This window comes from Carlito syrichta, unplaced genomic scaffold, assembly GCF_000164805.1.
Source record: "Carlito syrichta isolate Samal-C Ts95f unplaced genomic scaffold, Tarsius_syrichta-2.0.1 Scaffold315426, whole genome shotgun sequence".
In the NCBI taxonomy this organism is placed as follows: Eukaryota; Metazoa; Chordata; class Mammalia; order Primates; family Tarsiidae; genus Carlito; species Carlito syrichta.
In genome coordinates, this window is record NW_007259522.1 from 151,848 (window position 1) to 176,453 (window position 24,606).

At 35.6% G+C, this 24,606-nt stretch overlaps 2 protein-coding genes across 2 annotated transcripts in view; one reads left to right on the top strand and one right to left on the bottom strand.

Annotated features, from left to right (window-relative positions):
- TEX9 (testis expressed 9) overlaps positions 1-3,827 on the top strand; it is a 62,801-nt gene extending 58,974 nt beyond the window's left edge. The window contains exons 11-12 of the mRNA XM_021706321.1: positions 2,104-2,238; positions 3,219-3,827. Of these exons, the coding sequence (XP_021561996.1) occupies positions 2,104-2,238; positions 3,219-3,296 (213 nt within the window). The 3' untranslated portion in view covers positions 3,297-3,827. The remainder of the gene's footprint in view (positions 1-2,103; positions 2,239-3,218) is intronic.
- Positions 3,828-4,395: 568 nt separating this feature from the next.
- Positions 4,396-24,606, bottom strand: part of MNS1 (meiosis specific nuclear structural 1) — a 50,546-nt gene continuing 30,335 nt past the window's right edge. The window contains exons 5-10 of the mRNA XM_008072803.2: positions 24,039-24,268; positions 22,998-23,214; positions 22,794-22,901; positions 9,321-9,578; positions 5,655-5,780; positions 4,396-4,647 (exon numbers count right to left, since the gene is read on the bottom strand). Of these exons, the coding sequence (XP_008070994.1) occupies positions 4,555-4,647; positions 5,655-5,780; positions 9,321-9,578; positions 22,794-22,901; positions 22,998-23,214; positions 24,039-24,268 (1,032 nt within the window). The 3' untranslated portion in view covers positions 4,396-4,554. The remainder of the gene's footprint in view (positions 4,648-5,654; positions 5,781-9,320; positions 9,579-22,793; positions 22,902-22,997; positions 23,215-24,038; positions 24,269-24,606) is intronic.

A 24,606-nucleotide genomic window follows, 5' to 3' on the forward strand; every position in this document is an offset into this window, starting at 1 on the left:
AAGGGAGGAGCCAGGAATTGGATGGCTAGGTGGCTTCCTCCTTACTGTGCTATGCTTAGGGGAAGGATGTGGGGAAAGGGAAAGCAAAAACACCATGAAATTTCCTATTTTCTTTTTTTTTTTGAGTCGGATTCTCACTCTGTCACCCAGAATGGAGTGCAGTGGCTGCTCCCGGCCACTGCAACCTCGACCTGCTGGGCTCCGGTGATCTTCTGCCTCAGCCTTCCGAGTAGCCGGAATTACAGGCACGCGCTACCACACCTGGCTGATTTTTTAAATTTATTGTAGAGATGAGGTCTGCCAAGTTGCTCAGGTGGGTCTCGAACCCGCGAGCTCAGGCAATCCACTCACCTCAGCCTCCCAAGGCACGGGATTACAGGCTGAGCCACTGAGTCCGGCTTTTCCTACTATTTTCAATGTGATTTTTTTTTTGTTAGGCATTCCCTTAGTTGCTGCTGCTAACTGGTTTCTAGAATGTGCACGAAGCTACTTTGGTCTGTATATTTGGTCTTTTAGTGAGGGTGTGAGGGCCTGGAGCTTCCTTACTCACCATCTTGCTAATATTATTCAATTACCTTTTAAAGAAATATTTGTAGAAAAGAAGAAATCTATTTATATGTATCACGTTAGTATTTCTAGTATTCTTTTTTTCTCCTTCCTTTCCTTGTTTTTTATGTGTACATACATAGGTTCATATATCCTTCTGGTATAATTTTCTTTTTATAGGAAAGACTTCCTTTACCATTTCAAGTATGGATCTTACTGTATTTAATAACTTCTACTGACCTGTCTTAATCCAAATTGCTATAGAGCTTATCCAGTCAATTTTTACGTTTGTGAACTTGGTCTCCCTTATCATGGGAAGTAGATGAATTCTATGCTTGGCTCTTTAGACCGCAGCCATTCCCTTTCACGAGTTCCCAGTACCCTAAAATGACATTTAGGGGCCTGCCAAGGATTGGAGGGAAATATGTATGCATATTTTGAGGTATCTCTTTTTTTAGGAATTCCTACCTGGAAATTTGCACTATCCTGGTAGCCTTGCCCTCTCACTCCTCAGTCCAATAAGAATAGTATTTTTTGCTGGAGGTCTATCCCCTGTGAACTCATGAACTGGAAAGTGCTTTTAGGAGAAGCAACGGAATGTGGATCTCAACCAGTGTGCCTCTGTTCTTTCAAGGATCATATAATTTCCAGTCTCTACTTACTATTGATTACTCATCTATGCCTTCAACTGTATTTTCTAAATTGTGTCCAGACTTTAGATTTGTTACTGTCAGGAGAGTTGCTTCAATATAAGCTACTCTGCCATTACTGGAATTAGAACTGAGTTGTTTTTTTTTTTAATGGGAAAAACCTGAGCATGATTAAAAGTTATCAAATTCATTATTTAGTAAAGCAAAGAAATTTTTATCTACAAAAAAAAAATATTATTATTTTTGAGTCAGAGTCTCACTCTGTCACCCAGGCTGGAGTGCAGTGGCATGCTCATGGCCACACCAGCATCAAACTGCTGGGCTCAGGCAGTCCTTCTGCCTCAGCCTTCCAAGTAGCCAGAATTATATGTGTGCACCTCCACGGTGGCTAATTTTTTATTTACTGTAGAGACGAGGTCTCGCCAAGTTGTCTGGGCTGGTCTAGAATTCAGGGGCTCAGGCAATCCTCTCGCCTTGGCTTCTCAAAGTGCTGGGATTACAGGCTGAGTCACTGAGCCCAGCCAGTATTACTTTTTATCTTTTTTTTTTTTTTGAGTCAGAGTCTTACTCTGTTACCCAGGCTGGAGTGCAGTGGCACAATCACAGCTCACTGCATCCTTGACCTCTTGGGCTCAGGTGATCCTTGTGCCTCAGCCTCCTGAGAAGCTGGGATTACAGGCACACACTACCATGCCCAGTCAATTTTTTGATATTTTGTAGAGACAAGGTCTCACACTATGTTGCCCAGGTTGGTCTTGAACTCCTGGACTCAAGTGGTTCCTCTCAAAATGTTGGGATTACAGGCGTGAGCCATTGTGCCAAAAATAGTACTGTTTATTACTATGTGATGATAGTCTATAATTGTTTTCATTAACAAAGAATATATGGAATATTTTTTCTTTCATAGGATATAGCAAGTGAAGAACAAAAAAAAATTGAAGTGTTAAAATCAGAAAACAAGAAACTAGAAAAACAAAAAGGAGAATTAATGATAGGGTTCAAGAAACAATTAAAATTAATCGATGTTTTAAAAAGGCAGAAGGTGAGTCTAACAGTATATACATTTATAATTTTAACATTATATATTTAATATTTAACATTTAAAATGTTACATCAGGTATTATTTGGACACTTATGAAAATAAGTATTTTGACAACTTCTGACACTTCTGTTAGATTTCATATGTATGATGTGTTTTATATAATGTGTCATCTAAGCAAGTGGATATTTTCATATAAGTAAATTAATAGTATAGAAAATGAGACTAGGAAATACAGTATGGGTACTTCCCAACTACAGAAAGAACCATATTAAAAAAAATCAGGGCCGGGCTCGGTAGCTCAGCCTGTAATCCCGCGCCTTTGGGAGGCTGAGGTGAGTGGATTGCCTGAGCCCGCGGGTTTGAGACCTGCCTGGGCAGCGAGACCTCATCTCTACAATAAATAAAAAAATCAGCTGGGCGTGGTAGTGCATGTGTGTAATTCCGGCTACTTGGAAGCCTGAGGCAGAAGGATCGCCAGAGCCCAGCAGGTCAAGGCTGCGGTGGCCGGGAGCAGCCACTGCACTCCAGTCTGGGTGACAGAGTGAGACTCCAACTCAAAAAAAAAAAAAAAAAAAAATTTAGGGTATTGTTTTCTTCTTCAAGCTTCAGAGTGAACATTGATTCCAAACAAGTATTGTTCCTTTCTCTTAAACATGGGATACCTGGTGGTGAGAAGATACGAATTCATAGTTCTGCCACTTTCCCTCTTTGCAAAGGCCAGGTATTACAATATTATTGAATTATTCCCTTAACAATAAGTTGGTTCAGCATCACTGTTGGACAAAAAAGGCTTTTATTGGTTGATCCTTGAGTGTAATTACCATTTCAAATATCATGCTTATTGAAATTACAGGTATACCTTCCTACAACAGAACTTATATTCTAGCATATTATCCACACATGTTTTACAAATTTCCTTTTGTTCTGTGGTCTTCTTTATTACTAAATCAGACAATACTGATTTTTTTTTTAAAAAACAGATGCATATTGAAGCTTCCAAGATGCTGTGTTTCACTGAGGAGGAATTTATGAAGGCACTTGAATGGGGAAATTCATAAGTGATCTACTTCAGTTAGTCTCTATGAAAGTATGTGATGGACATCCATTTTATTTAACTTGTAATGGTTTGAATTATTTTTACTCTTCATAAGTAATTAAGATATTTGATTATGAAATTTATATAATTTCAGATAATTTCCTGTTTAGATTTGGAGGAAACAAAACTAATGTATTATTCCAATAATGTAATTATTAAAAAAAGGAAAAACTTTGTAAAATAAAGCAACAAAAATTTAAGTTTTGATTCTGCTATCTTTCTCATGACCCACTAGCTCTTTTGAGTTTTTACAACTACACTTGAAAATATTTTATATTCTAGAGAGTCAACTCTAGTTCATAAATGATAGTTTACCTTTGAGAAATGATTTTTTTTTTAATTGAGGACTGGAGGACTCTGTCTTCCAGGCTTAGAGTGCAGTGGCATGACCACAGCTCATAATAGCCTTGACTTCCTGGGCTAAGGTGACCTGCATCAGTTTCCCGAGTAACCAGGACTACAGGCGTATGCTACCATGCCAGGCTATTTTAGAGACGAGGTCTCACTATGTTGCCTAGGTTGGTCATGAACTCCTAGCTCAAGCAGTCCTCCCACCTTGGCCTCTCAAGGCGCTGAGATTACAGGCATGAGCCACTGTGCCCAGTCTGAAAAATTCTATTTTTAAGTTCTTAGTTAATGTGACAATTAGGCATATTAGGTAATAAAGCACTTTGAAATCCTTCACTCTGTTTCATTTTTCCTCTCTTAGAGTAGACAAAAAAGAATGCTTTAAAACCAAATTCTAAGTATTTATTTCCCTGGCCAAATCAAAGAAGTCAAGTTCCTTAACCACGGACAGAAGGCAGTTCACATTGGGCTAGAGTTCTGTATTAGTCAAGGAGAATATACTGTCTTGAGAATAGAGATACAGAAAAAGCACTGAAATGTAGGAGTGATATGGAGAAAACTGCGTGTGTATATATGTATATGTGTGTGTATATAAATATATATATACATATATATATATGGAGTGTTGTGGTGGTGTAGAATTCACATTTTTAAATTATTAGTACAAAAATAAGTGACTAAATTTTGCAGTTAAATATTCATTAACATTTTAAATTCTATCTGATAATTGTTTACAAATTATGAAATTCAGTGATGTTTTAGAAAATCCAAATAGACAATGGATTCCTACTGTCCTTGAACTGTAAAACAAAAGTTATGCTGACATCTAGTGGTAGCAAACAAAAGAATCCAGGTTTCACCCAATCTTGATATTACTTCTCTTCACAAATTTCACTCCGTTTCTGATATACTTTCCTAAACTCTTCACCAAGCAGGTCAATATCATCCTCTTTTTTAAATACTCCCTGTAAGAAAAACATTTTGTTGGTTACTTTTGAATTCCAGAATATTTCACTAACCGCATTTAAGACTGACATAGACATGAGGTTAGTTCTCCTCCTGCCTCCACAATTATTTCCCCTGCATAAATGGCAAATCTCAAAGACTTGCTTAGAATTTATAATCTATCTTATGAAGTTTATCAGTTATCTTCGGATTTTATCATTAATACATCATTTAGTATTTATTAACCCTGTCTAGCCAATTAGACTATAAGGTCTTGTTGTCAGGCAATAATTACACATATATTTATCTTCCTTTCATCCTTAGCACCAGCTTGAACACAAAATATGCATTCAATTCTACCTAATTAATAAAATATTGATTTTTAATTTAAATATTTAAATAAGATAACCATCCTTCAAAAATACAAATTAATAAAATATCAAATATGGCATGATTTCTATATTTGTATACAAATATGGTTATCTTATTTGAGTCTAGATGTTTTTATGGAGCCTATGAAACTCAGTTATTTTATTTATAGTCACAATGTGTCATAGATATACATTAAAATTCACAATCTTCTGGAAATTTAAAAGCCAGATTTATCAGTACCTACTTATAATAGTCTCCTACCATAGAGCACATTTGTCTCAGACTCAGTTCAAACATTGTACCTGTTATTGGTGTTATCAATTACAGCGTTTTCATGTATAGTCTCATCTTTGGTATATAAAGTATTACAGTTGCTCTAGTATAGTTTAGACTTCCTAAACGAGAAGGGTAGAAAAGAACCTCTAAAATATAAATTCAATAAATCCAGCTTATACCTCTAATAATGGGCCAAGACCAACTCTCTCATTTTAGAGATATTTAAATGGGCCCAGCGAGGCTCAATATCTGGCCAAGATCCCACTGCTGCTTCATAACAGAGCAAGAATTGAGTGAAACCTAGGTCCTGTGAAACCCAGATACCATGTTTTCTTCACTATTAGAGATCATAATGATTATACTTTGAGATATATCTTACTTTAGGGAGATATCCTAGTAATTTTGTAGCATGCTCTTTGAGAAGTTTTAGCCTTTCTTCTTCGATAATGGCATTAATACATCCTTGTCTTCTTTGCTGCAATTGCCATTCTTCTAGTTCACGTTGCTGGGAAGGTAAATCAAATTTTATTATCACAAAATACAATGATCTTCAAAGTTTTCAAATAAAACCATTCATGCAATCAATTGATGAACTAAAAGACATTGAATAGTTTTTATGTATAATATGTATTATATATACATATCTATATCTACATATTACCATTGTTATTCCTTTGTAATACAAGAATAGTTTGGGATTTTAGGAAGGTAAGTAGGAAGGTGTCTCCATTACCAAGGAGAAATATATTCAAAGGAGTGACTGCCTAATAAGTCCAATAAATATTTATTGAATGCTTACCTTACTGTCTGTCAGATGCTGAAGAGTTTACAGTGTAAGACAAAAATTAATTAGTGAATAAAACAGAATAGAGATATCTACAGGATAAATATTTTCATACATATGAAAGACTATATGAATAACATAAGAGTAACAGCAAGAATTCTAGCTAATAAACTTATTTCCAAAGAAAGAATACTATTAGATAATCCATCAAAATTTTGTGCTATATAATATAGAAGAGATGACTTGGCTTAAAGTTTTAGGACTTATGATAACTTTTATGGAATTGTATCCAATAGACCTATTATATAGGGCAGACCATTGTGATAAATTCCTCCCAAGTGTTACTTAAGTTAAAGTAATAGTGACAATAAGTTCCTTAAAGGAATATTTAGTTTACTTGTGTCGTTATTTCTTCTTCAGTCCTCTCCTTGTCAAAGACAAGTAAACCATAAAGGAGGATGCTGGTGTTCTTGGCTACAATGGGAGGCAAGCTTCTTTACAAAGCTAATAACTTTCCAGTTATTGGATAAAAATAAAAAAGGATGCAAGGCCACAGCCATATATATCCAGTGCCACTGAAAACTGGAACTGCTTCTCATGAGCTCGTGAGAATATTTTTGTCTACTATATATTAGATGTATTTTTTATTAAGAAACAGCATTAATAGCTAATGGATAAAAAACATTCTCACTCATTGATAGTGCTTGCTACTGAATCAAAAGCTTGAGTTGCTCTTAATTATTTTATCTCTAAGATGAAATAGGTTATAGAATCCGCCATGGCATCATTATACCTGAATTTTTTATTTTTTTTGAGACTACATTTATAAAGTTCTCTTACAGTCAGGTAAAGTCACAAGAGGCCTAGGTTTTAGCCCGTGGGATATAAGGAAAATGTCTTATGGCAGCTTCCAGGAATCTTTCTGTGTACACACACCCTTTATCCCATCTTCACTTCTCTCTGTTGCTTGAAACATGTATACAAAGGCTGAAGATCCAACTTAGGCCATGATGATGAGGGCTAAACCTTCCAGATGCTATCGTGAAAAGCAGGAGCCTGAGCTCCTGAATACTATGGGACAGACCCTCCATTCTAGCCCTGAACGGTCTCTCTCTTGACTTTTATGTAACAGAAGAGTAAACTACCTACTAAGCCACTTTGAGACTCTGCAATTGCAGTCAATCCTAATCTTAATTGATTCATTCCTTATAAACGGGCAGTGCAAGAAAGTTTTGTAACATTGCAGGGAAAACAGCACATTTGTCAGATTTTTGTCCAATGATGTAGAGTCTACTTTGGGTATAATACAAGATTTCCCTTCTTAGGGTTTGACAGATCATATTCAATTTAATAGTAAATAGTTTAGATAGGTATGAAACCAATTTATGTACTTGGGACAAATTCTGAATAGGTATGGTGGTAGGAAACTGTCTTCTGGGTAGTTTCAGATTTTGTCTGACTACCCATATGATTTTGTTTTTTAGAGGTAGACAAAATTACAGTTACCTATTTAGGAATATCTCTGAATCTAAAAATCAGGGTTAGACCCTACAGGATTGTGTCATGGAGTGAATTAATGAGTACTATCATGAAGATCTGTCCTTGTCTTTGGGTTAAAAGAAAAAAAGGTTGTCCAATCTTAGACTTAAAGCTAAGCCACAGCTTCATATTGGGAATATCCATACATTTTTTAAAAGTTAAGACACAAATTATTTGTACAAGTATTAGGTGGTTTCCATTTATAGTTGTCTTTCGTAAAGTTTCCAGGAACTTTCCCATCCAAGTGCTAACTAGGCCTAACCCTACTTAGCTTCCAAGAACAGACAGCGCCAACTCAAAATATAACACTTGTATTCCATGAGTTTGAAACCTTTGAATTATTTTAACTCCTACCCTGTATGGTTAAAAAAAAAAAGTCATGCAAGTTTCCTTTTAAAATGTTTATTTTCTTTCTCTCTTCTATTGCTTTTCAAAGCACTTTCTTATCTCATTTGGTTCTTTGGGGGGGAAGACAGAAGTAGAGGGAGAGGAGGAGGAGGGAGAGGAAAAGGGGAAGGGGGAAGAGAGAAAGGGGAGAGGAGGAGGAAGGGGGAGAAGGAGAGGGAAAAAGAGGAGGATGGAGAGGGAAAGGGTGGGAGCTCATTTGGTTCTTAAACCACAAAAATATAGTGAGAGAGATTTTATGATTATAAAATGTGGACAAAATAGAATTATTTACCCCCTCAAAATACATTTGTCTTTTTTACGTATTCTTTCTGTAGGACATCATTCATTCATTCATTGACTATGGAAGTGACAGTATTCTGTATTAATAGTAGCCTTAAGTCTTCTTTCACCTCATTGGTCACCAAGCCCCATCAGTCCTATATCCTTAATGCCTCTCAGATGAATCCCTTCTCCATTTGGAGAGGTTTCACCACTTATCACTGAGATTATTATAACTTCCTTATTGGTCTCCCTGTCTCCAAGCTTACGCTTACATCTACGTAGCCTTGATGTTGTTACTTGAATCATGTTTCAAAATACAGATCTTAGTATGTAGCTTTCATAATTCTTCAGTGGTTTTCCTTGGAAAAAGCCCACCATCTGAAATAGCTTGCAGGGCACTTATGATCTGTCTCTCCTCTCTGCCATATCAAAACGTCCATACATGTATAACTATTACACACATGACATGTTTATAGTTAATTTCTATATATTTTTCTAAACCAAGACCGTACTTTCATAGATAACATGAATTTAGTCATATTTACATTTATGTTCTTAATACCAATGTTTAGCACATAGAAAGCATTGATAAATATTTCATATTTATTCATATCTAGACATATAAATGATTGGTCAGAAAATTTATATATCATATATTAGTAAACAGATATGTAACATTGTCTGACATATAGAAGGTCCTTGGCTGGACATGGTAGCCCTCGCCTGTAATTGCAGCACTTTGGGAGGCCGAAACGGAAGGACTACTTGAGTCCAGCAGTTCAAGACCAGACTAGGCAACATAGTGAGACCCCCATCTCTACAAAAAAAATTTTTTTAATTAGCTGGGTATGGAGACACACACCTGTGGTCCCAGCTACTCAGAAGGCTAAGGTGGGAGGATATTTTGAGCCCAGCAGTTCAAAGTGGCAGTGAGCTATGAGTGAGCCTAATGACAGATTGAGACCCTCTTAAAAAAAAAAAAGGCTTAGTGGATGATAGATGAGCTGATTACTGTTTAATTATAATGACAAAAAGCCAAAAAACTTTTCTTACTTTGTCTGCAAGGAACTGATTGTGACGCTCTTCAATAAGTTTTTCCACAGCCCTCTTATGTTCCAGTTGCTTCATTCTTTGTTTCTGAGCATTCATTAATTCTATTCGATCATCCTCAGCAAGTTTAGCTAGCATCGCTTTTCTAAAGATCTCCTCTTCCTCTTTTGCAGCCTGCAGCACTAATTCCTTCAAGGCCATTTGTTCTTCAAAATCTTGCTTCATCTCCCTTTGCTTTCTCAATTTCTCTTCTGCTTCTTCCTAAACAACAATAGAGCCAAAAGTTAACTCAGTAACCATTTCTTTACATTGATTTATACAGAAAGGTGGGAGAGAGTTTGGTTAAGCTTAAAATTACAACATGAAAATCATAAACTGAAAAAGTAAGCCTTTCCTTGATTACACTTTGCCCCATCCTTTTAAAACTAGTTGGATAAAGGACATGTTACCTTTGGATTGTCTATGACTCATTTAAAATTTTTAATTGGTATATATTTATACAAATTAGGATCAACACATAATTACTTTGAAAAGAGCTAATTTAAAAACTTTTGGCACACCTGTGGTTATTAATCTGAGGTCTGTGAAATTTGTACCAACTATGAATCATTCTAGAATATTGTCTAAAACAAATGTCACTGATAAGTATTTTTCAGTTTCCAACTTCCTCCCTTTATGAAATCAGAGCTGCATTTAGACATCTCTAGTATTCTAACAGTCCTTCCATTCTCCAAAATTCTCTAAAATCTAAAAGCAATAACCTAGCAATAACAATTAGAACGTATTCAGGGAAATTCAAATTTACTTGGGCCAGTTAAAGTCCTTTCCTATGAGCTTTTATTTTCTGAATATTTTATTACGAAACATTTCAAACATATTGAAAAATATAATTTTCCACTGATCACCCATATACCTAACACCTAGATTCTACCAATAACATTTTACTATACTTTATCATCTATCTATTCAATTAGGACTAGTGTAAATTTTAAATCCTTCTCTTCTTCTCTAATCTAATCTACTTTGCTGCTACAAAGTAGATGTAGTATCCTCCAAACCTCATGTTGAAATTTGATCCTCAGTGTTAGAGGAGGGGCTGACAGATGTTTGGACGTGAGGCAGATACCTCATAAATGGCTTGGTGCCATTCTTGCAGTAATGAATGATTTCTCACTCTATTTGTTCCCACAAAAGCTGGTTGTTAAAAAGGAGCATGATACCACCCCCCATCCTTGCTCTTTCTCTTGCCATGTGATCTCCACATGTTGGCTCCCCTTCACCGTCTGTCATGAGTAGAAGCAGCCTGAGGCCCTCACCAGATACAGATGCTGGTGCTATGGTTCTTGTATAGCCTGCAGACTGTGAGCCAAATAAACCTCTTTTCTTTGTAAATTACCCAGCCTCAAATATTCCTGTATAGCAACACAAATAGACTAAGACACTTGCCCGATTCTAACACAAACTCCAGGAAGACCAATATCCCCAAGGCATCTAAAATATGCCCTATACCTCTATTGGTCAGGGTTCTTACAGACAACAGAAAGGGATTTACCATTAGGTGGCATACAGAACTTCCAAAAAGGCCAGGGAACCAAGCTGCTATCCAACCCCAGGATGGCAACTACCAAAGCTACCCTAAATGATCTTATCTTCCTAAGTGTGGCTATTATCTCATTTTGCTCACTTCAGACACTGGAGAGGGGAGATAACTGTTGGAGATAATTTTGATTATATGAAGAACCCTAGCTAAAAGAAGAGAAATACAGTTTTAACTTTATAGTCTTTAAAATGTAGTAAGGGGCTGGGTATGGTGGCTCAGCCTATAATCCCAGCACTTTGGGAGGTTCGAGACCAGCTTGGGCAACTTGGTGAGACCTTGTCTCTACAATAAATCACAAAAATTAGACAGGTGTGGTGGCATGCGTCTGTAGTTCCAGCTACTTGGAAGGCTGAGACAGAAGGATTGCCTAAGTCCAGCAGGTCAAGGCTGCAGAGGCCATGCACGTGCCACTGCACTCCAGCCTAGGCGGTAAGAGTGAGACCCCAACTCAAAAACAAACAAACAAACAAACAAATCCAACAAAATGTAGTAAGATAATTTTTTTACATGGGGGGTAGGGATGTTAGGTGAAACAATTTGTAGTATCATTGTTACCAACTTTGTTCGTTATATTCTATATTGAGTATTAGACATTTTCTTTATTTCTCCTATCTAATCCCCCTTCAAATCCTATCTCTTCCATAACATCTTCTCCGATTATCCTAACTCATACTCATCTCTCCTGGCATCTTAATTTTGTATTAATTTCTCCATTAATTTTATTTCAGACATACACACCTTATCTCCTCACTGAAAATTAATTCCCAGAGGGCATATCCTGTTTTCCTTTGGCATGTGTTATGTTTTTTAAAAACATAAGTAATATAATACAAATAATACAAATTGAAAAAGCAATATAGTATAACAAATATTTACACAGCATTGGCATGTATTAGGTAGTATAAGTTATCTAGAGATGATTTAAAGTATATGGGGATATACATAGATTATGTGTAAATATTATACTATTTTATATATAGAACTTGCCATGATTTTGGCATCCACATCCATGGGTGTCCTAGAACCAATCCCCCAGAGACCCCAAAGGACAAGTATATTATGCAGAAGTCAAAAGGCTCACTGAAGGCAGAGATACTATCACATTTAGTTTTGAATTCCTCACAAGCTTAAAATAATACTTTGCACACATAAATTTAATACATATTGAACTAAATCCACTTCCTGGCATCCATCTCCCATACAAATTTTAGTTTAATCCAATGGTGAAGACAACTAGATAAAAAACAGGGAGACCTTTGGCAAAACAAAACACCATTACATTTTTTCAACGACATAAGTGTTCATATACTCAGGATTATGCTAGTTACATAATATGAAGTATATAATTTCCCATCCTTTTCTATGTTCTAAAACCCATTATGGGGTTTCAGAAATAGCTGTTCATTGAAACTTTGAAATAATTTGCTGTAAACCACTCTGAGCCTAGAGACTTTTAGGTCATCTTAGTCTGGGTTCTCCACTGAAAGCACAGCCTTAAACAAGGACTTGTGCATAATTTTATCAGGCAAGTAATTCCAGGAAGCAGCAGTAAAGACAAACAGTGAAACAGGGAAGGAAGAAAAGCCAGCACAAGGGCGTATAACTGAGCTGGATACCACTGTGGGCAAATGAGGCACAATTCTGCCAGAACCCTGTGAGGGACGCATGGAGTACCTTCTATGACCTTCCCAAGAGTGGACAAGAAGAAACATTTATCCATTAGTTCCTGCCCACAGTTGGTTTAGGGACACCTGACAGCAGGGGTCCCTAACTCCTGGGCCATGGACTGGTACCAGTCTGTGGCCTGTTAGGAATTGGGCTGCACAGCAGGAGGTGAGAGGCAGGTGAGCAAGCTTAGCTTCATCTATATTTACAGCTGCTCCCCATTGCTAGCATTACTTCTGAGCTCCACTTCCAGTCAGACCAGTTGTAGCATTAGATTCTCATAGGAGTGCAAACCCTTTTGTGAACTGCACAGGCAAGGGTTGTAGGTTGCATGCTCCTTAAGAGAATCCAATGCCTGATGATCTTAGGTGGAGCTGTGGTGGTGATGCTAGCGCTGGGGAGTAGCTGCAAATACAGATTAACATTAGCAGTGAGGTTTGACTGCACAGAAACCATAATAAATCAATTGCTTGCAGACTCATATCAAAACCCTGTCAGTGAGTAGCAACTGAGTTGACGTACTTCAATTGTATGGCTGCATCTGGTGGCAGACTTTAAGTCAGAATCTGAAACTTATTTTAGTCCACGTGTGGCCCACCCATTATTTTATTTGCCATTTCTGTCTGTGGCTTTTTTTTTTTTATGGTGAGTTATGTAATTATTTCATTATATATCACAACATAATAATAATAGAAATAAAGTGTACAATAAATGTTATGTGCTTGAATCATCCCCAAACCATCCTACTCCCTCCCCAGTCTGTGGTAAAATAGTCTTCCATGAAACTAGTCCCTGATGGCCAAAAGGTTGGGGACCACTGCCACAGAGGACATTACTCCTTGCTCCCTCCCACATCCCACACTTTAGGAAGTGGTCAGCACAGAGTCAGTCTCACCCTCAAATATGTTCTCTACAGCTACCATTGAAATCAGTGGTGAGGCAGAGAGGATGTGAGGCAAGGAAAAACACTTTGATATAGGAGATAACCTCAACAATCGTATTTTGTCTGATTTTTCTGAACTTTTAAACACTGTTATTTTTTAACTCAGGATATTTTGTCATGGAGACTTTTACAATTTATTAGTATACAACTGATTAGATTGTTTTTCTAATCTTTTCTATAATTTCCTTTATAGATTATTTATTCCTTCTAATTTTATTTTTCACTTTTTTCTTTCTTACATTGTTCTTTTTTTCCTCTGATATTAAGCACTTGGATTAATTAATGGTAATGTATTTTCCTGACTTTTACATAATTTCCACTTATAATCTTTGGTATTTTCTCCATTCTTGCCTTATACTTAGATTTGTATTTTTTAAGTTACTGAGTGTATTGCCTGTTTTTTCTAATTTCTCATTTAATAATTGTCTCAGAGATCAGTTTTACAAATCAGTTGCTTACAGACTCATATCAAAAGCCTATCAGTAAGTATTGGTCAATGTTGATATGTAGTAATCTCATCCTCTAAACAGTTGTAAATTTCCTCTTCAATAATAATTGAGAAGAATGTATTTAAGATTTTCAGTTAGTAGGTTAAAATATTTATTATTAATTTCTGGTGGTGTGTTAAACACTCTTATATTATGCTGGTAAATTTCCTTAGATTTCTAATTGCTTTTAAGGTTATGTGAAATAATGCAACATTACATGGAAGACTAAATGTTTTTTCCTGTTATACCTTCATTATTGATTATACTTTTCATCTGTTATAGCTGGAATTCATTGTAATGTTCCACTTAGATGGAACATCTACTTCCCACTTGTTCACGTATGTCTATTATGCCTTCATCTATCACTTCATTAACTTTTTTGGGTAACTTGGTATTAATATAAGTGGATTTCATTAAGATATTTATAAAAAGGTCTGTACATATTTTATTGTATATTCCTGTATGCAGTAAATCATTAATAATTATTAAGAATACACATGCAATAGGTTTTGCTATCAAAACATGGCATCTCTTTCCTGCTCATTGATGAAACAGTGCATCCAAAAGAATGACTTGTTTTGATGTGGCTGAAACATATTTTTAAAATAATAGTAATAGCTACAATTCATTGCATGGATAGCTAGTCATATCTTGTTTTGTGAAGTATTTGTTTAAATCTTTTGCTCATTTTAAAAAAACTGGGTTATTTATAGTATATTATCAAGTTATAAGTGTTCTTTATATATTGAATAGAAGTCCTTCATAAGATATATATATAGCTGGCCAGGAGTGGTGGCTCACACCTGTAATCCCAGCACTTTGGAAGGCCTCGGTGGGAGGACTGCTTGAGGCTAGGAGTTTGAGACCAGCCTGGGCAACATAGCAAGACCTCCTCTCTACAAAAAAAATTTAAAAACCAGCTGGCTGTGATGGTATGCACCTGTAGTCTTAGCTACATGGGAGGCTGAGGCAGAAGGATTGCCTGAGCCCAGAAAGTCGAGGTTGTCACTGCACTCCAGCCTGACTGACTGAAACCCTGACTCAAGGAAAACAAAATGAATCAGAAAAGATATACGTACAGGGAAGATTTTCTCCCAGATTGTGGTTTGCATTTTCATTTTTCTAAAAATGTAAGAAAGTTATTAAGTATTGATGAAACCCAATTTATAAACGTTTTCTTTTATAGTTCATGCCTTTTTAATCCTACTAAAAAAAGTCTTTTACCATTCCCAAATTCATGAAGATTTTCTCCTTTTCTAGAATTTCTCAATTTCAGCTTTTTTGTTTATATCTGGGACTCATTTTGAATTAATTTTTGTATATAATTATGGTAGAGAATAAGTATGGACAAAGGTGTGAAGAAATTAGAACACTTTTACATTTGTAGTAGGAATGTAAAATGGCGTTGCCTTTGTGAAAAACAGTTGGGAGTTCCTCAAACAGTTAAACACAAAATTATCATATAATACAGCTATTCTACTTCCAGGTATATATCCAAAATAATTTTTAAAAGATATCCAAACAAAAACTTATACACAAATGTTCACAGCAGCAATATTCACAGTTGTGAACAGGTGAAAAGTTCATCAACTGTTGAGTGGATAAACAAAAATGGCATCTTCATATAATGGAATATTATTCAGCCCCAAACAGAATTACTGATATACTGCTATAACCAGACGAACCTTGAAAACGTTGTGCTAAAGGAAAGAAGCCAGGTATAAAAGGTCATATACCATATGATCCTATTTATATGAAATATCCAGAATAGCCAAATCCATAAAGACAGAAAGATTAGTGGATGCAAGAGCTGTGGGAGGAGTATCCTTTTGTGGTGATGAAAATGCTTTGGGGCCAGGTGGCTCACACCTACAATCCCAGCACATTAGGAGGCCGAAGTGAGAGGATTGCCTGAGTCCATGGGTTTGAGACCAGACTGGGCAACTTGGTGAGACCTCATCTCTACAATAAATCAAAAAATTAGCCGGCTATGGTGGCATTTGCCTGTAGTTCTGGCTACTTGAAAGACTGAGGCAGAAGGAATGCTTGATCCCAGCAGGTTGAGACTGCAGTGGCCATGAGCCTGCCACTGCACTCCAAGCTGGGGGACAGAGTGAGACTCCAAATCAAAAAAAAAGAAAAGAAAAAGCTTTGGAATTAGACAGAGTATTGTGAATGGACCAAATACCACATTCACTTTTAAATGGTTTAACTGGTAAATTGTATGTTATGTAAAATTTACCTCAATTTAAAAAAAAAAACATTGATATAACTAAAGGCAGAAATACACAAATCCACAATTTTAGTTAGAAACTTCCTCAATCCTTTTCTCAACAATTGATAGAACAACTAAACAGAAAATAGCAAGGGTATGGAAGAGCTCAACTAAACCATCAACTAAAAGCAGAATACACATTGTTTTCAAGTGTCCATGGAACAAACTTAAAGGCATCAAAATGATACTATGTTCTCTGACCACAAAGGAGTCAAACTAGAAATCAGTAACAAAAAAGATAACAGAAAATCCTCTGGACATTTAGGAACTAGGGAACACACTTCTAAATAATTCATGGGCCAAAGAGGAAATATCAAGGAAAAGAAATACAGTGTAGCTAATGAAAATAAAATAGCAAAATTTGTGAAACGCAACTAAAGCAGTGCTGAGAGACATTTATAGCACTAAATATGTAGAGTTAGGAAAATGCATATATAGCACTAATAGTATGCATGTAGGAAAAGTCTCAAATCAATAATCTAAGCTTCTACTTCAAGAACCTATAAAAGGAGAAGCGAAGTAAACCCAAAATGAGTAAAAGGAAGGAAATAAGAGTAGAAATCAATGAAACTGAAAATTAAAAACCAATAGACAATATAATGAAACAAAAAGCTGATTCTTGTAAAAAAAAAATCGTGAAACTTTAACAAGACTGACCAAAAAATAAGTAAGGGAAAGACAAACTACTAGTGATGAGGAATAAAACATGGGCTATCAATAGAGACCCTGTGGACATTAAAAGGATAATACAGGAATACTATAAATAGTTCTACAAACATAAATTTGACAATTTAGGCAAAATGTATCACTTCCTTGAGAAACACAAGCTACCAAAATAAGATAATTTTAATAGCTCTGTAACTATTAAGGAGATTGAATTAATAATTTTAAACTAAAAAAACAAAACCCAAGTCAAAATGGTTTCACTAGAAAATTCTGCCAAATGTTTAAAGAATTAACATCAATTCTACATAATCTCTTCCAGAAAATAGACGAGGAGAAAATATTTCTCCATCCATTTTATGAAAATAGTATTAAACAGAACCAGTGTAAAAACTAGTATAAAAACAGAAAAATACAGACCAATACTCCTGATAAATATGGATGTGAAAATCCTTAACACAATATCAGAAAGTAGAATTTACCCCATATCAAAAGAATTATTCACCATGACCAAGTGGAGTTATTCCAGAGATGCAGGCTGGTTCAATACTCAAAAATCAATACTCAAAAAAAAGTACATGATCATATCAATGGATGTAGAAAAAGCATTTGACAAAATTTAACACTCCTTTATGATTCAGAACCCTCAGAGAAACAGATATACTTCCACAATTTGATAAGAGCATCTACAAAAATCTACAATTAACATTAGGCTTGCAGAACTTGAACAATTATCATAATACCATAAGAAAGGGATTGGCAGTAGTGGGAAACTGCCAGGGAGGGGGGTGGGATTGGCAGTGGAGGGAAACTGCCAGGGGAGGGAGGGGCATACCTTATCAACAAGGGTACCTGCTTAATGTACATTTGTATACCTAATCCTGAATTGTACCCCACATCTTTAAAATAAAGGGAAAAAAAATTAGGCTTAATGGTGAAAAGGCGTTTTTCCCATAAGATCAGAAATAAGGAAAGGTGACATCTACTCTTATCACTCTATTCAATGCAATGCTAGCCAGTTGTGCTAAAAACTTTAGCCAGCGCATAAGGCAAGAAACAGAAATAAAAAGTATATAGACTGGGAAGGAAGAAACTGCCTATTCCTATTTGCAAAAGGCATGGCTGACAAAGAAAAAAATATTCCTAGAGCTAATAATTCAGCAAGGTTATAAGATAGAAGATAAACATTTAAAAAGTCAATTAATGAGAAATGAGTACATAGACACCAAAATTAAAGTTCCATTTGTAATTTCTCAAAAAATGAAATGCTTAGATGTTACCCTAGCAAAACATGTAAAAAATTTGTATGCTGAAAACCATAGAACACAGATTAAAAAATTTAAAGATCTAAATAAAGGGAGAGTCATACTAAATTTATGAACTGAAAGACTTACTACAGTAAACATATCAATTCTCCCCAAATTGATAATTCAGATTTATCGCACTTTCTATCAATATCCCAGCAAAATTATTTATAGAGATAAGATTGTTCCAAAATGTATATGGGAAAGGCAAGGGAACTAAAATAGCAAAATAATTTTGAGGACTTGTACAGCTACAGAAATCAAAACTGTGGTATTGGTGAAGGGATACATATACAGATCAACAGAACAAAATTCCAGGAATAAACTCATACAAATATGCTCAACTGTGTTTTAACAAAGGTGCAAAAGTAATTTGTGGTTGAAGAGACAGCCATTACAATGAATGGTGTGGATCAACTGAACATCCAAAGGCAAAAACTGTACTCGACGTTAGTCTCATAGATCATACAAAAAATTAACTGAAAATGGATCACAGGCTTAAATATAAAATACAAAAGAAAAACACTTTTAGGACAAAAAGGAGAAATTCTTCAGGTGCTAGGCACAGTTCCCAGATTTGACACCAAAAATATCCATAAAAAGAAAAATTTATAAACTGAACTTAACAGAAATTAAAAACAGTTGCTCTAAGAAAGACTATGAAAAGACAAAGCTACAGAATGGGAGAAGATATTTGCAAACTACCCACATGATAAAGGGCTAGTATCTAGAATATATAAAGAACTCTCAAAACCCAACAATAAATGAACAAATAATCTAAGAAGAAAATCAGTAAGTCATGAAGAAATATTTCACCAAAGAGGACATTAAACTGAAGAGGATGATAAAGCACATGAAAAGATATGCATCATCATAAGCCATCAAGGAAATGCAAAATCAGGCTACAAGAAGATATCATGACATGGCTATTGAAAATGGCTAAAATTAAAAAAAAAATACGCTTCTGAGAACAGAGATAACAAAACAAAATTAATATAAAAAACTGTGGCAACACTAAATGCTGGTGAGAATTCAGAGAAACTGCATCTCTCATACATTGCTGATGGGGGTGTTAAGTGGTACAGCCATTCTGGAAAACAGTTCGGCAGTTTGTTACAAAGCTAACATGTAATTACCACAGAACCCAGCTAAGGTACTCTTGAGTATTTAACCCAGAGAAATGAAAACTTATATAAAAAACTATACCTGAATGTTTATAGCAGATTTATTAATAAGAGCCCCAAACTGGAAACATTCTAAATGCCCCTTAATGAGCGAATGGTCAAATAAGCTGGTACATACATACAAATGAAATCTTGAATATTCAGCAATAAAAAGCAACTAAGTATTGATACAAGCAACAACTTGAATTTCTAGGAAATTAAGCTAAGTAAAAAGGCATTTTGTTTTTAATTAATATATAATTAAAGGTTCATCCATGTTTTAGCATGATCAGCATATCATTCTTTTTATAGCTGAATAACATTAATTGTGTAGATATACTATATTTTGTTTACCCATTCATTAGTTGACAGACATTTGGGTTACTTCCACTTTTTAACTATTATGAATAATGCTACATAAACTTTTATATACAAGTCTTTGTGCAAATATAATATCATTAATTTTTTAACCATTCTTTTCTAATATACACATTTAAAGATATAAACTCTTCTTTAGGTACTGCTTTAGTTACATCCCACATATTTTAGTATGCTATTTATTAGATTTTCAGTTTGAAATATTTTTCTAATTTCCATTATGATTTTGTTGCTCACTACTTATTTAAAAGTATATTGTTTACCACCGCTAACATATTGCTAAATGGACAGAAACTGGAAACATTTCCCCTAAAAACTGGAACAAGACAAGGTTGCCTACTCTCAGCCCTCTTGTTCAACATTGTGTTGGAAGTCCTAGCTAGGGCAATTAGACAAGAGAAGGTAATCAGGGGTATCCAGAAGAAACAGGACCCCTACCTATCACCATACACAATAATTAACTCTAAATGGATCAAAGACCTAAACGTAAAACCTTAAACTATAAGAATCTTAGAAAATGCAGGAGATACCATTAGGGAAGGTGAAACTGGCAACCAATTCCTGATCAAATCCCTAAGTGCCCATACCATAAGAAATAAGATAGAGAAGTGGGACCTCATCATATTGATGAGCTTCTGCAAGGCATTAAGAAAGCAAGGAGACAGTCCACAGATTGGGAAAAAATATTTGCCAATTATATGTCTGACAAAGGCCTAACATCTAGGATCTATGAGGAACTCAAATGCACTGAAAAGAAAAAAACAAACAGCCCCATTAAAAAGTGGGCAAAAGACATGAATAGACACTTCTCAAAAGAAGATATACAGGCAGCCAACAGACATATGAAAAAGTGCTCAGCCTCACTCACCATCAGAGAAATGCAAATCAAAACCACACTGAGATACCACCTCGGCCAGGCTTGGTGGCTCAGCCTGTAATCCCAGAACTTTGGGAGGCCAAGGTGAGTGGGTAGCCTGAGCCCACAAGTTCAAGACCAGTCCAGACAACTTGGACAGACCTGTCTCTACAATAAAATAAACAGCTGGGCGTGGTAGCACGTGTCTGTAGTTCTGGCTACTCAGAAGGCTCAGGCGGAATGATCACCTGGAGCCCAGCGGGTCGACACTGGGGTGGCCATGAGCGTGCGTGCCACTGCACTCAGCCTGGATGAAGGAGTGAGACTCCATCTCAAAAAAAAAAAAAGAGATACCACCTCATCCCAGTAAATATGGCCAACATTAATAAAACAAACAATTACAGATGCTGGTGAGGATGCGGAGAAAAAGGAACACTTCTACACTCCTGTTGGGAATGCAAATTAGTGCAACCTCTTTGGAAGACAGTGTGGCGATTTCTGAAAGAACTAGAAATTGACCTTTCATATGACCCAGCAATCCCCCTATTGGGAATATACCCGGAGGAACTCAAATCATTCTACAAAAAAGATACCTGCACACATGTTTGTTGCAGCTCTGTTTCCAATAGCAAAAACATGAAACCAACCATGCTGCCCATCGAAGCTGGACTGGATAAAAAAAATATGGTAGCTATACACAATGGAATATTATGCAGCCAAAAAGAAGGACAAACATACGGACTTCACATCAACTTGGATGTAAATCTCACACTGAGTGATCTATCACAGAAACAAAGAACAGAGTACCATATATTCTCACTCATAAATGGACCTTGAACAATTATCATAATATTATAAGAAAGGGATTGGCAGTAGTGAGAAACTACTAGGGGAAGGGGGGGTAGGATTGGCAGTTGAGGGAAATTGCCAGGGGAGGAAGGGGCACACTTCATCAACAAGGGTACTTGCATAATGAATATTTGTATACCTAACCCTGAATTGTACCTCACACCTTTAAAAAAAAAGGTATGTTGTTTAATTATTATACATATATACATATGTGTGTGTGTGTGTATGTGTGTGTGCGTGCGTGTATGTGTATACATACAATTTTTGTTTATTTTGAATCTGTCACCCAGGCTGGAGTGCAGTGACACAATCATGGCTCACCACAGTCTCGACTTCCTGGTCTCGCTGATGCTTCCACCTTAGCCTCTGAAGTAGCTGGGACTACAGACGCATGCCACCAAGCTTAGCTAATTTTTTAATTGTGTTTTGTAGAAGCGAGCTCTCACTACAATGCCTAGGCTGGTGCTGAATTCCTGGGCTCAAGCAAGTCCTCTTGTCTCAGCCTCCCAAAGTGCTGGGATTACAGGCGTGAGCTACCACATTCAGCCTCATTTAATATACTTAAGGATTTTGCAGGTTTATTTACATTACTGATTTTTAATTTAATTCTCCTGTAGTCAGAAAATATATTTGGTATGATTTAAAACCTTGTAAATTTATTGACACTTACTTTATATCCTAGAATATGATCTATCACAGTGAATGTTCCATTATGTATTTGAATAGAATTTGTATCCTGCTATTGTTGGGTAGTATATTCTCTAAATTTTAGTTAGATCAAGTTTGTTGATACTGTTTTCAACACTGTAGCCTATGGTTCTGACTAGTTAGTCTATATATTAATGAGAATGGATTATTAAAATCTTGAACTCTGATTGTGGATTTGTCTATTTTTCCTTTCAGTTTTGTCTGTTTTGCTTCATGTATTGTGAAGCTTTATTATTTAGGTTCCTACACCTTTAGGACTGTTACATTCTCTAGATGAATTTACTATATTATCATCATGAATTCTTTGTCCTAAAGTTGACTCTGTCCCATGATAACATAGATATCCAACTTGCTTTTAATTAGTGTCTGCAATGTTATATATCTTTATCCATTCTTTTGCTTTTAAACTATGTCTTCATATTTAAATTGTGATTACTGTAGACAACATAGTTGAATCATGCTTTTTATGATGCAGTTTGTGAATTACCAGTATGACTGGATTTAAATCTACTATCTTTCTACTGCTTCATCTCAACATTATATTCCTCTCTATGTTCATCATTCTTTCAATTTCTGAAACTTACTTTTAGTTTCTTCTTATATAGTTCATCTTGTTCTTCCTGGTACAATTCTTGTCGCACTTGTTCCAAATCTTCACGTTGCCGCAGCATTTCTTCCAATTTCTGAGTCAACTATTAAATTGAACAAAAAACACACAAATATTTATGGGACCCAAATTCTATAACTAATATATCAGAATGTCATCAACATTAAAGAAGTTTTCATACTGCATTCTGAAGCTGTAGCCTTTTTTCCTCATTTTCTTGAACTTTTGCCATCCGATCTTCTTCTCTTTGCTGCTGCATGTTGGCAAACTCTATGATTTTTCTGTTTTCTTCTTCCATCTCCTCACGTTTCTTGTTTCTCCAGAGAGCCCGCTCTTTCTGAAACTCTTCTATATACCTTTGCATTGCATTCATTTTTTCTAACTTTTGTTGTCTTTCTCTAGAAAGCAATAGTAGGTGTAGTTTTATAGTAACAAAAATGATAATAAAATATCACAAAATAAAAAGTAATTTTTTTTTGTTGATAATAATGTAAGGAAAACACCTTTCCCATTTACAGTTTTTTCATTAATTCATGCAACAAACATTTTGAACGCCTACTATGTGCCACTAAATATAATACCAGGTATGAATTTTCTCTGGGTAAAATGCAACTATGCTTCTCCTCTAAACTATCAATGAAGTTTTATGCATCTCATTTCATCACGGCCACTATCTGTTAATATAAGACTTGCAGTATTCTATAGTTAAGCCATCTACCAAGGAAATTCGTCAGAAAATATGTCCTCTGACATATGGTATAGATATACTTATTTATTTTAAAGTTTTTTAACTTAAGAGTTGTGGGGTTCAATTGAGAATTTACTACATAAGTAGCCTGCATGCAGGTGAAGTGTGGACTTTTAGCTGGCCCTCTCTCCTCCTGACAGTGGACCCAGTGTGGCCATCCGGCCCCGTCCCTCCTCCCTCCCTCCCTTCTCCACTAGCTGATCCCATGATGTAGGCATATTTAAGGAAAACAAAGATTTAGATCATTTAGTCACTTAATAAGCATTCATTAATTGTCAGATAATTCACTTATTATACTAACAAAGATGACAAAAAAGTTGGTTTCAATTTATGTGATCGTAGCTAACATTTATTGAGCATTTACTATATATTAAGCTAGATGCTTTATCAACTCAAAACAAGTCTATGGTAAATATGAAATAAATGTTTAGAATGTAAGAAAGTTGGTATTACAAGAAATTGTAACAAACTTACAGTTGATCCTCTTCATAGATTTTCCTAACAATTTCATCAATCATGAATTTCTCTTTTAGCAACTGCTTATATGCTTCCTGCTTTTTTTTCTCTTGTTCCTCAAGTTGTTTCTCTAAGTCAAGATAGTATTGCGCTTTTACTTTGTGTCGTTTGTCTTCTGCAGCATTTTCTTCTTTTATTACTCTTTCATGTTCTTCCATCATGGTTTTTGCTATTTCAGCATCACGTTTCTGTTATTAAAACAAAATTCATCTTTCTATTTTCAAATCTGCACATAGTATGATAGAAAACTTTAAGCCAATGTAATTGAATATTATAAAACCTGTTACATAAAATAAATATTTTCATCTGTCTAGGTAAAAAGCAAAAGTAAATCATTTTTACCTGAAGGGTCTGAATAATGAGTTTGACCCTAAAGAGGCTTTGTTAGTCCTTCAAATGGCTCTCTAAAGGCAATATCTGATAAGGATTATTAGTAACTCCACATTAAAAAATGGTAAATAATTCGGGCTCGGTGGCTCAGCCTGTAATCCCGCACCTTGGGAGGCTGAGGTGAGTGGATTGCCTG